Source organism: Chiloscyllium plagiosum, unplaced genomic scaffold (assembly GCF_037043375.1).
Source record: "Chiloscyllium plagiosum isolate Xiang-an unplaced genomic scaffold, Cpla_swu_hap1 HiC_scaffold_24, whole genome shotgun sequence".
NCBI lineage: Eukaryota > Metazoa > Chordata > Chondrichthyes > Orectolobiformes > Hemiscylliidae > Chiloscyllium > Chiloscyllium plagiosum.
In genome coordinates, this window is record NW_028270162.1 from 30,793,859 (window position 1) to 30,806,667 (window position 12,809).

At 35.6% G+C, this 12,809-nt stretch overlaps 1 protein-coding gene across 2 annotated transcripts in view; it reads right to left on the bottom strand.

The window, feature by feature from the left end:
• Positions 1–12,809, bottom strand: part of anapc5 (anaphase promoting complex subunit 5) — a 61,641-nt gene that overhangs the window by 16,832 nt on the left and 32,000 nt on the right. For both annotated transcript variants that reach the window (XR_015761263.1, XM_043715731.2), the window contains exons 9-14: positions 12,637–12,729; positions 11,694–11,875; positions 10,713–10,848; positions 8,178–8,252; positions 6,789–6,910; positions 3,756–3,863 (exon numbers count right to left, since the gene is read on the bottom strand). Coding sequence is in view for 1 of the 2 variants with exons in the window: in XM_043715731.2 (XP_043571666.1) it covers positions 3,756–3,863; positions 6,789–6,910; positions 8,178–8,252; positions 10,713–10,848; positions 11,694–11,875; positions 12,637–12,729 (716 nt within the window). In the remaining variant the exon portion in view is untranslated. The remainder of the gene's footprint in view (positions 1–3,755; positions 3,864–6,788; positions 6,911–8,177; positions 8,253–10,712; positions 10,849–11,693; positions 11,876–12,636; positions 12,730–12,809) is intronic.

Below are 12,809 nucleotides of genomic sequence, written 5' to 3' on the forward strand. Positions count from 1 at the left end.
AAATTGGAATTATATAGGAGATGAATCAGATTCTGCAATGGGAAAGGGAAGATGTGTAGTTCTTCCTGGGTGAAAGAAATAGACCAGACAAATTGATATCCTCATCATAATATTGTAATAATTCAGTGATTTTGTCAGTGATGTCTATAGCAAATTCCTAATCAATTTTATCCAGACTCGTAGTCCCCAGCGCTGAAATATTTAGTGCAGTGAGAAGCCAAAACATACATTTCAAGAGGGTTTTGTGTGTAATGCCTTGTATGTACTAAATTTGACATTTTGGAATAGCAGCTGAGATACAACAACTGTTTACAGTGTGTTAAATTAGAAAGCTTAAGGTCAAGCCAAATTCCTATTACTTGCTCCCACCAGAAATACTCTGTATGGAAGATGGGTGAGGACATGCTTGGCTGAGCATTAAATCATACAGTGGACTCCTTCTATGCTGTATACATGACCCTTCTGAAACCGTACTGACTCTCTGCAAGACAGTCCCACTGTTGGCTCTTGCCCAGCAATTTTTCAAAACCATTACTTACTTATGCTAATCTCTTTTAAAAGCTACAATTGATTCAGCCTCCACCATCTTGTTGGATACTGTGTTCCACATCCCAATAATTTGCAATGTAAACATGTCTTTTCTCTCATGCGTGAAAAAATTGCCCTTGGGTCCCTTTAAAATCTTTCCCTCTCACCTTAAATCTATGCTCTCTAGTTTTGGACTCCTGTATCTTGGGGTCAAGTCCTTGGCTCTTCACCCGATCCATGTGCCTCATGATTTTATAAACCCCCATAAGGTCACCCCCTCAGCCTCTTACGCTCCAAGGAAAATGGTCCCAACCTATTCAGTCTCTTCCTATTGCTCAAACCCTCCAATCCTGGCAACATCCTTGTATATGTTTTCTGAACCTTTTCAAGTTTCACAACATCTTTCCTATAGCAGGGAGACCAGAATTGAATGGTGTCAGAGGTGGTGGTGGAGGCTGGTATAATTACAATATTTAAAAGGTATCTGGATGTGTATATGAATAGGAATGGTTTAGGGAGATATAGGCCAAATGCTGGCAAATGGGACTAGATTAATTTAGGATATCTGGTTCGCATGGACTAGTTGGACGGAAGGGTCTGTTTCTGTACTGTACATCTTTATGACTCTCACTATCACCCAAATCCATATCTTCGGTTTGTGTCACCTCCACCAAAGGGAACAGCTTCTTTCGATTGAACTACAAGATTTTGAATACCATTAAATCTCCACCCAACCTTTCTTTAAAGGACAGACACAACTTTTGTCATTTATTCCTGTCATGCAAGTTCCCCATTTACAATATAACCATTTGTTGTAAATTTCTTTGCACCCCCTTTAAAGCTTTCTAAAAAGTGAAGCGCACCAAATTAGAAATAACATTTCAGCAGAGGCAAAATCAGTAATCATTTAAGATTCCACATAATTTCATTACTTTTGTATGGACCAAATATTTTGGCATATCAGAGCTGCCTCCATTGAAGTAGGATTTTGGCAGCCCAAAGCATGGAACTGCATTGTGCACATTAGATCAGCTAAGAGCAAACACAAACTTTGTGGGTTCATTTGAATAGTTAGGGTATCCTGTAGAAGTAACGTACCCCTATTCATATGGTCTTGGGACACCTTTGGGTGTTGGGGATTGAGGGGCTTAAGTATTCTGTATGATTGTTATCAGCAGAGCAGATTGTGCCTAATGCATAAACCCCTTGGAACGGCAAAGCTGTCAAGGAGAAGAAAGAGATATCAAAATGTGTTTTTCTTACAAATGAGAGTGCTTTTCTCAATAAAGTGTAGTCTGCGATATAGAACTTTAAGTAGTAGACGTCCATTTTGTCTTTTGTCTTCTGGAGTACCAGAACATAAAGGCAAGTAGGCATGTTAGTTGAAGGGGGATATGAATTAGCACTAAGTTAGGCCAGGAGAATAAGGGGCCTTGGGGATGGCTCCTAAACAGCATTAGTTTGTGGGAATGAGAGAATGTGAATATTGGGTTTATTTTACTTTATTTTAACTTTTGGATGCTGGCTGGAATCCTGAGGCAAGCTTTCCATCAAGTCTGGCTCAAAAATAGGCAGCTTCATGAGCTCTTCCTCATCGACTGACCTGACTTCCTACGCAGCCTGCACTCCCAGACCAAAAATTAGGAGTCCAGGCATCCAAAGTCAGGTTTGCAGAGCCTAGAATCCTTCTGCCTCATGCACCTGATCCTGAAACAAAAGTTAGGGCTGGTGTCACTTTTTAAAGCCCAGGATCTCATGTGTCTTTTTTTTTAAACCACTTGTTAAATCCACCTGCCACCTTCAATGATTATGTACATAGCAAGTCAGTGCCTGTCTTGTTGCCCTTCCTTTAGAATTGTACACTTTAGTTTATGCTGTCTTGCCTCATTATTTGTATTACAATGCATTACTCGTTAGTTCTATATATTTCATCTGCTAAATTTTCACTCAGTCCTACCTATAATCTTTGGATGTCTAACAGTATCTTCTGTACAGTTCATAATATTTCCCAACTTTTGAAATTGTACACTGTATACCAAAGTTTAAGTCACTAATATACTTGAAGAAAAGCAGCTCTCCTAGGGAATTTTTATTTTTCCTACTGTCCAAAAACCCGGTTAACCTGTCATTTAACCAAGTTCACATCCAACATCAATGTCACTTTATCTCATAGGCTTTAATGTTTTTGGCATTTCATAGTACTTCATCAAATACTTGCTGAAGTCCAGATGCTAAACAACATCACCTTCATTATTACTTTACCTCAAAAAACTCAAGTTAAACACCATTTCCCTTTAAATAATCTGTGCTGACTTGCTTTAATAAATAATGATAAAATGGCTTGCTCATTTTGGATATTAACTGAGTGATAATATGTGTGGCTGCATGTCATTCAAAGTTTTTAGATATGGTAGCTGGTATACTATGTTGTCAGTAGTAAGCTTCTTTCAGGTTTGATATTAGTTTATTGTACATTCATAACCTCAAATTATACACTAAAAATAGCAATTTCCCATATCATTTACTATTTGTCCTATTAACAAATTTGATTAGTATCAGTTGATTGAAAAGCCTCATTTTTAGACATATTTGTTTTGTATCTGTGTTATTACTCGCAATGTTAATACTGCTTCCACTCTTTTTTTAAACAAACTCAAAATAAAACTTGAAGACTAACAAACAAACTATTCCTTACAAATTCTAGTATCTAAAAATTATAATTTAATTGCAGTTCTGTATTTTTACCACAGATTCAAAATCCTTCAGACAGACCTAGTAATATAGAAAATATAATTAATTATCACAATAAAATATTACTCAAGCCTACACTACGGTGACATATGGGGCCATTATACTATTTTCCACCACTACACCAGCTTTTTTCAAAGAGGGGCAAGTTAAATCAACAAACTGATTTAACTAAGAGCTTTATTTCCATATGGACTGGGATTTGCAGTCAGCAATAGCCTGGACCATGTTTCAATAAATCAACAAAACTTATCTGGCTTTCTCCCTTGCTGTGTTTATTTTTGGATGAGTTTGCCCACCATCCCCAGCCTTCAACTGACTCTGCATTTCAAAACTGCAGTGAGTGCATCTAAAACATAGCACAAGAGGTCAGGAACTGGAACTTGAACCTATTTGGGTTCCTGTCCCTGACTAAAAATTCAATCCCTGGTGCTATCATCATTTTGAATCATTCACACATGCAATCATTCTATACTTACTTTATCAACATTTCTGTAGATTTTTTCTTCTGACAATGGACCAACAACTTTTGTAGAAGTCTATAGGATTCTGTGATCTGATTCTGAGCTTTCAGCACAAGTGCTTTCCTTTGAGGAAACATGGAAGAAAATCGATGAGCACTATTGTGTAGGGCCATATACCACTGGGCACATCAAAATTCATTTAGAACACATTGCATTTTAGTTAATACAGCAAGTTTTTATGATGTCATTGTGAATTGAGGAATATGCTATTTTATTATTATATGTTATAATGCCAGGTGACACGCTGTATGTTTAAAGACACTGAGTTCGGTCACACTATACCAAATCATTCTGGGAGTTTTTAAACCAGTTTTTGGTAGATTAAATGCCAAAATTCTATCCAGTTATTAATGAAAGCTTATAGCCTTGACAATTACATGCTCGTTTACTTATACACTCAATTTTACTCTTCTTAAAATCCAGGATGTACAGCAAGATAGAAAACACCAGGTAGGCTTGAACAGTTGAGCAATAGTCAGGAGCATTATATGCCAATTGAAGAGGCTAATAAACCCAAGTTTAAAATCTCAAAACCTCAGAATGAAATATAATAGAAGAATCTCTAACAGGAGTGGGACAACAATATACGTAAGTTACAATCTAACCTCTCAAATATTGTAAGTTATTTTTTAAACTCTGCATCTATCATAAAAAGTATATTTTCTCCTGTTGCTTGAGCAATTTGTTCATCTTTTTTCTTAGAAATTCTAAGAATTTCTAAGATTGTTCCAACTTAAAATTTATATACATATTTCCATGTCAGGCAGTCACATAGAAACATTCTAGTGGAAATTTCAAACAGGACACACATTCCATCATTTATAACATGGTATCAAATTTGATGGTCAACAGGAAATTCACACAGAGGACTTATTGTTAGTACATTTTCTGTGGGTTGCTTGCTGGTCAGAGAAACAAACTATTACATTCAAATTTTAAAAATGTTAATAAAGAGTAATAATTGTAGAATTCTAGCAAAACATGTGGCGTCACCACCTTTTTTTGTTCCTCTGACTATTAAGAGTCAGTCACATTCTCTGAACTAAAAAGAAGCAGCCAATAACAAAACGTGAATCGCTGCTGGAAACACTTTTTGAATAGGTTATTTTCTTTTCTTTTCTTAAATCATTTGATATCAAAATTGAAAAAAAAAGACATATTTACATAAGTAAACAATTGATATATGCTTGCAAATTGTGAACATAGCACATATCTGGCATGTATCAAAGTAAGTTAAGACTGTTCTAAATTGTGTGCTGGATGATCAGGAAAAAAATAGCAGCCAGTGACAAAATGTGGATCATTACCTGGAAAAAAAATTTTCAACGGATTATTTACTTTTCTTTTATTAAGTAATTTTGAATCAAACTTTAAAAAGCTTCTATTTATATTTACATAAATAAAGAACTGCTACATGCTTGGAAATTGTGAACATGACATAATGTCTGGTACGTATCAAATAAATTAGGACTGTTTTAAATTGTGCGCTTGATCAGGAGAAATGCATCAGAGGTGGGGGAGTGAGTTGTGACTTTCAGGATAGGCTGGTCTGGAAAGGACTCATATAGGTAGTGGAATATGATAGTGTTAACTGCAATACACAGGGACAGGCTAGCTTAGAAGTTAGAACAGATACGGCACGGCATCTTTTAGAGCGTGTCAAAACCAAAATATGTAGAATGGCACTTTGGCAGTATTAGGAGTCTCAGGCACTCATGCAAAATCAGCATCAGAGAATGAAATTTAAAAGATGCATTAAGGATTGGAACTACAGTTGTTTGTTGGCAAGTTAAAAAAGTAACATTTTGTATTCTAAATGGTACTTTTAACCCACCTAGTTTCAGGGTTGGAGGAGATAAATGGTAAGGAGAAAGAGAAAAAATTTCAAAAAATACTTCGAACAACTTAATTAACTGAACTTCTGTTCCCTTTTTACTGGTAGATTCTACATACTGTTTTTTCTGTATTGTGAAGTATTTATTCTTAATTTTAATTAGAAAACTACAGTTTTTGATTTGTAATATGCTACCATTATAAAATTTGAGGCAATATGTAATAACATGACTAAAATTGACAATGTGATGTAGTAGTAAATAAGTGCCATTACACAAATGAATCCAAAAGATAAATGTAGCACCGGCTTTTTTTTTAAAGAGGGGGTGGTGGAATGCATTGGCTATATGATTGGTTTGCAATGCAGAGTCACACAAACAGTACCAGTTCAACTTCCGTACTGGCTGAAGTCACCAGGAAGGCCCTGCCTTTTCAACCTTGCCCCTCTCCTGATGTGGTGTCCCTCAGGTTAAACTCACCACCGGTCATCTCTTTCTGACAGAAAGCAAGCGATGGCCCTCTGAAACAATGCTGACTTACACTTTCAGTCTATTAGCAAATATGTAGGAGATATTAAAGAAACAAGCATACTGGCATTACGGTAAAACAGCAGATTTCTTTCCAACAACACCCATCAGCTCAACCTCTTCTCCTGACAAAAAGCACATATTATTTTCAAAACCATGCCATAAGCTTCTCTGAACTTGTAATAAAGCCAACGAATTTATTTAGGAGGAAAATTAAGCCTTGCTCATTTTTGCAATTCAAGAAAACTAATCAAAGTCAGCAAAGCTCATATTTGAAAGGCTCTCCATATTATTCAAATTAAGTTACAAATTAAGCTTCTTTAATCTACTTTTCCATTTTTCTTTGGAAGAAAATGTAATACAATGAAATTAAGCTGAGATATCAATGTTATAGGAAGGAGTACGCAATTTAGCTATTCATGCTTGTTTCACAAATCAATGAATTAATGACTGATTCCTAATCCAATTCCATGTAACTGTCTTCACTCCACATCTCTTAAAATCTTTGGTAGGCAACAACATCAATCAGACATTAAAAATTAGCAATTGATCCAGTATCAACTGCTCTTGGTATAAGAGTGTCCCAAATCTCTGCAACACTTTGCTGAAAATTATTCATTATACTTACCTATACAGTCCTTCTGGGCCATTAAGTGCTGCTATTCCAGGAACTAGGGAGTCAGCTATGTGATATTTCCCATCACTCATTGCTCGATTAAACTGTATATTTTGTTCAAACAGCATCCAGAGCTTATAGGTACAAAAATAAATTTGATTATAAAGCATGGAACATAAAAAGTTGTAAATAAGCAATGTCAACACTATTGTATGCTTTTTATTGCCAGCAAGATAGCAATTAATTACTAATTTCAACATGAATTCATACAAATTGCTTCATTGTATATACTCAGTAACCTAATAAGAATTCCCGTAGGCATATAGTAATTCTGATATTTGTGTAAATAATCAAAAGTTTGTTTTTAACAAAAGGACATCTATAACCACTGAACTCAAACGTTTAATGTGCGAAGATCCTCAAATTATCTTATTACTGTGGAAATGTCACTGATGTCTACATAGGCTGTAACTTCATTTTCCTTAACATTTCAAAGGCATATTTTCAAGCAACATCTTTGCAGAAATTTTTAAAAAAAGCAGCATAAAAATATAGCAGTCTAGTATTTGCCAAATTCAATACAAAATATATATCAAAATGATAAGATTTCAATTTTCAATCAGTTAGAAAGAGTTGGTAAATAAACACTTAAAGATTTCCACAAACTTTCTAAAGGTCAAATACACTGAAATAGGAAGTGAACAACAAACTAAACATAGGTTGCAACAAGAAAACAAGAAATAATCATGGCTCCACTTCCTAATCGTAAACATACAAACATGCAGGTTCTAGACTTAGACTACTAGTTCAACTGTTAAGAGTCTCTTTGCAGATTCCCTCTTTTCTTGAAAAGAGATTTATGACCTTTGTTGTTCTTTTACTTTGACGAGAAATTGAACAATGTAGCTGATCATGATCACAAACCTACATCCTATGAAACTGGTGAAACCCAATTGATTCTCCAGCTCATTGTCTATTTCCACTGAGTCCAACAGCAGTTCTTTTGTGAGTGCTGAAACAGAAATAGGAACTCTTCATGGGTCATTAGAAACTGAATGTTTAATTTTCACATAGGTCATCGGTCTCCAATTTTTTTTTTAAGAAACTGAAATTCACAAGCCAATCAACTGTCAGCATCTTAAGGTAAACATGGTCTATTTTGTAATTGCAGTTCCGCTAATTAATTCAAAGTAAAAGTTGCAGTTCAAATATTAACGTTTTCTTCCCAGTGTGCAGCATATATTTCTTGAATTCAGTGCAGTAAAAAACCATTGTACACTTGTTTTGAAGAACTGTTACACTATTAAGTTACTGTAATCATTTCAAAAACTAAACAGTGTCAAAATGATGACAATTATCTTCTTTATCAAATAATAACTGCTGTTGTAATTGCCACTGTACCTTTGCATGCTGGCTGTGGGGAGGAAACCGATCTTTCAAATGCTTTAGGATTTCAGAAGCAGCTGAATAATAGCCCTACAAATTCAAAAGATATGTATCATTTAAGGTAACAATCACATTCAAGGATGCAATTAATTAATTAATTGCAATAGCATTTCAGCTGCTTGGGTTTCTATTAAATACATAAATCAAATGAAGAAAAAGGGAATTCAAAATTCAGTTCTTTTATATTAAGTGCCAACTATTGCCTAGTTGCTTTACTTTGACAACAAAATTATTTTAGGAGCTCTGGATCATCACATCTTGGGAGTCAAATCATTATGATTGACTCTTTATAAACAAGAGTCATAACTAACACACTTTTCAGTTGTAAGCAGAGGTTGGTTTGGAAGTGATTAGTAGTCTGCAGTGTGAAAGAAGTGAATTGACAGCTTAGAGACAAATTCTTAAGAGCATCCGGCTATGGCTACCTCTAATAGCTCCCTCTTATGTTTTGGTTAAGGAACTGCTTTTAGCTAAATAACATACAAACTTTACATGAAACTTGCTAAATCAAAATAAGTTCTTTTAACCACTTTAAATGTTACCAAATTCCTAAATAATATTGTGAAGTGCCGAATTTAAGTAATTGTTCATTTTCTTTTGCATAATACAAGACTTTCTAGATTATAGAGACTCTTATTTTAGTTTCTCAAACATATAGTCGTGGTAGCACAGAGAATGAGGAGACATATTCAGGACCATTTCACCGAGTTTAAATCTAATCAATAAGGGCACTAAGATGAAGGCACAGATATTCCACTAAATAGAGATGAAATCAGCTGTAGATTTATTTTTGGCCAACATGCTACTTTATCAGAGTAGGCCCCTACAGACCAGAACAGATGTTCTGCACAGGTTTATCCCATTTCTGGATCAAGGAATTGGAACTGACGTTTTACCTGATTTTGGAATTGGACAGCTTTCATGGATGAGGGAACACTAATTGGGAGATTGTGTCAAGAAATTAACACTATTATACTCATTTAAATGACAGAACATGAGGAACAATAATTCTGTCTCTTAGAGTCATAGAGCTGTACTGCATTGAAACAGACCCTTTGGTCCAACTCATCCATGCCGACCAGATATCTTAAATAAATCTAACCCCAAAAGGATCAGTGCTGGGTCCACTGCTTTTTGTCATTTATATAAGTGATTTAGATATGAATTTAGGAGGTATGGTCAGTACGTTTGCAGATGTAAGAGGTTACCTCAGAGTAAAATGGGACTTGGATCAAATGGGCCAATGGGCTGAGGAGTGACAGATGGACTTTAATTTAGATAAATGTGAGGTGCTACATTTTGGAAAAGCAAATCAGGGCAGGACTTATACACCCAGTGGATAGGTCCTGGGATGTGTTGCTGAACAAAGAGACCTTGGAATGCAAGTTCATATTTCCTTGAAAGTAGAGTTGCAGGTAGACGGATAGTGAAGGCGGCGTTTGGTATGCTTGCCTCTATCAGAGCATTGAGGATAGGAGTTCGGAGGTCATGTTGTGGCTGTATAGGACATTGGTTAGACCACTTTTGGAATATTGTCTGCAATTCTGGTCTCCCTGTTATAGGAAGGATGTTGTGAAACTTGAAAATGTCTAGAAAAGATCTACAAGGGTATTGCCAGGGTTGAGGGTTTGAGCTACAGGGAAAGACTGAATAGGCTGGAGCTATTTTCCTTGAGGCATCAGAGGCTGAGGGGTGACATTATAGAGGTTTATAAAATGATGAGGAGCACGGATACGATAAATACTCGAGGTCTTTTCCCTGGGTCCCAGAACTAGAGGGCATAGGTTAAAGGTGAAAGTGGAAAAATTTAAAAAGGACCTAAGGGACAACTTTTTCACACAGAGGGTGGTATGTGTATGGACTGAGTTGCCAGAGGAGGCTAGCACAATTACATTTAAAAGGCATCTTGAAAGGTATATGAATAGGAAGGGTTTATGGAGATATGGGCCAAATGCGGAGAGTTTAAGAAAACACAATCACCACAAGATTGCTATTTTAACCATGTGACATTATACTGTAATTGGGAATATGAATCATGTTAGAAAGATCATTGTTTAAGTAAAAAAGAACTTCAAGCAATATTCTTCCAAATAGCTAGCAGAAACACTCTTTGATGGTTTAACTATCCCAGATAACTCCGCTAGACAAAGAGTGAGATCTTGCCCTTGGTTTGAGCAGGGTAAACTAATCTCAGCTGAGTTACAGTAGGGGCACTATGATTAGTATCAGTCATCTGGGGCAAAGGAGATGAAAAGCGAATATGCTTAGCTGGTACTTGCCATCCAATGAACTCTACTTAAGTAAGCAAGTCAATATATTCTTTTAAACTCAACTATAAAGTTCCTAATGATCAAATATCTTGTTATCATTGACACATGGAGAATGTCACTTGGCTGATATACTGTCAGATGAAACTGTATCTCAATGTGGTCTGCAGTTTAAAAAAAGCAGGTAAGGCAAAAGATGAAAAAATAAACAAAGCCAACTTACCTGTTCTGCATGAAGTTCTGCCAGGTGACAAAGTACTACAGCCATTGCTTCAGTGTTATTTTGATGGATATCCACATTCACAGACTCCAGAGTGTGCATATACAGAAGAAGCTGTGTTTGTTGTAGAGCCATTGTGCTAGAAATGATAAACAAAATTAAGTATTCACGCTGAGAGTAATTTATTGGCAATTATGATAAACACTTTTGAAAGTCTCACCTACTAGGTAAGTCTAATCCACATAATTCAGAAATATAGAACAAAGCAACATAAGAACCAGATTGCAAACTTGGCACCAACTCTCATCAAGAGTATCATCATAGTACTCAAAAAAGGTAGGAAAAGAATCGAGCTCATTTTCTATTCTGACAATTCCATTTGCTAATGATCATTGGTAAGTCTCACATCACCCGCTAGAATATTGTACCAGAGTATATGAGGTCATTCCCAAAGTTCATAATTTCAGTTAGTGATTGGAAGAAACTTAATAGAAGTCAGATACACTCCTAATTGGAGGCAGATGATTTAACTTAGTTACTTTTTGAAAAGTTGTCACTATATGTTATTTGAAATAACCTAGCAGAAAATAATGGAATTGGACAAGGCCTTAAACAAAAAAACCAAATGAACTGTGGATACTGGAAATGAGAAACAAAAGAAGAAATAGCTTTAAAAACTCAGCAGGGCTGGCAGCATCTGTGAAGAGAAATCAGAGTTAATGTTTCGGGTCCAGTCCACTTATTCAGGGTTACTGGACGCGAAATATTAACTCTGACTTCTCTCCACATATGCTGCTGGACCTGCTGAGTTTTCCCAGCCATTTCTATTTTTTAATCATTATTTACCCTTCTCAGTTGTCCAATAATGCAAGGGTATAACTTAAAAATAAATACCACCTTTAGTTTTACTCCTAAGGGTTAAATGATATGCAATTTGTTATGCACCATGAGTCCATAAATAAAAATTAACACACTTTTACATACCTTTGACCATACATTTTCCAAATTGCAGTTTTCTGAGCTATGCTCACATCAATAAGCTCTGAAAGCCCATGTTTCCAATGCAACATGTCAGAGTCCTTCATGGCATCCATTAACTTGTTGGCTGACCTTCCAGAAAAGGTCCTTTGTTGCACTAGTGATTGGATGCCCAGAGATGCTAGATACTACAAAATAAGAGCAGTTAGATATTAACACAACAGGAGTATCATTTTTGTTGTTTGTGCAGAGGGGTACACATTCCAAGGCATCATTCATTTTCAATGCCTAGAACTCTGAGCATATAAAGATAGTTGGAGTCTCTGTTGGCAGGACCAGATGGGATGGCAGATTCCCTTCCAGGAATGACATCAGGTGAAGCAGTTGGGTTTTTGAATTTGACAGTTACTCTATTTATTAAACTAAAGTTTTAAATGAGAGAAAATGAAATCTCAACTTGTGTTTGCTGGTCCAGTTCAAAAACTCCTACATGATCATACTGCAACAATACATTAAATTTGATTTTAGCTTCCTTACTTGGACAGTATGTTAGCGTTCTATAGAAAGGACCACAAATACTTATTTAAAATACATTTCTGATTATAGGTTAAAGTAGAAAATTGTAACTTTTATCACCTGATCTGATTTGAAGGAATGCCTGAGACCTAATACAATGAGGGATTAAGTGATAGGCATAAGAGAGTTAATTAAGTTTGAACAGGTTGTATACATATGGATTGTGCTAATAATCAGTAATGAATGTTTTATGGATTTTGGTTAACTTAAATAGAGTTCTCACTTAAAAGTGTAGACTTGAATTCCCCTAAGACCATGATCTTTTGGAATTTACAAATTTACAAATTTTATTATTCACAAAGAAAATTAATTAATATTTTACTAAATGTTTATGCTCTACTAGTATCTAGTTCTAGGAAGCAAAATTACTCACAGGTAAGCCAAGCTGTCCAGCCTTTTTCACAGAATGTTCAACAAGAACTGCATTATCAGATCCTTTCATTTGCTCTAGTATATAGAGCCAACTCTAGAAACAAAGCAATGATTAGTGTGATGAACTTAGAACTAAGTGTCAAATATCAAAATTAAGATTTATGTTTCAGAGCA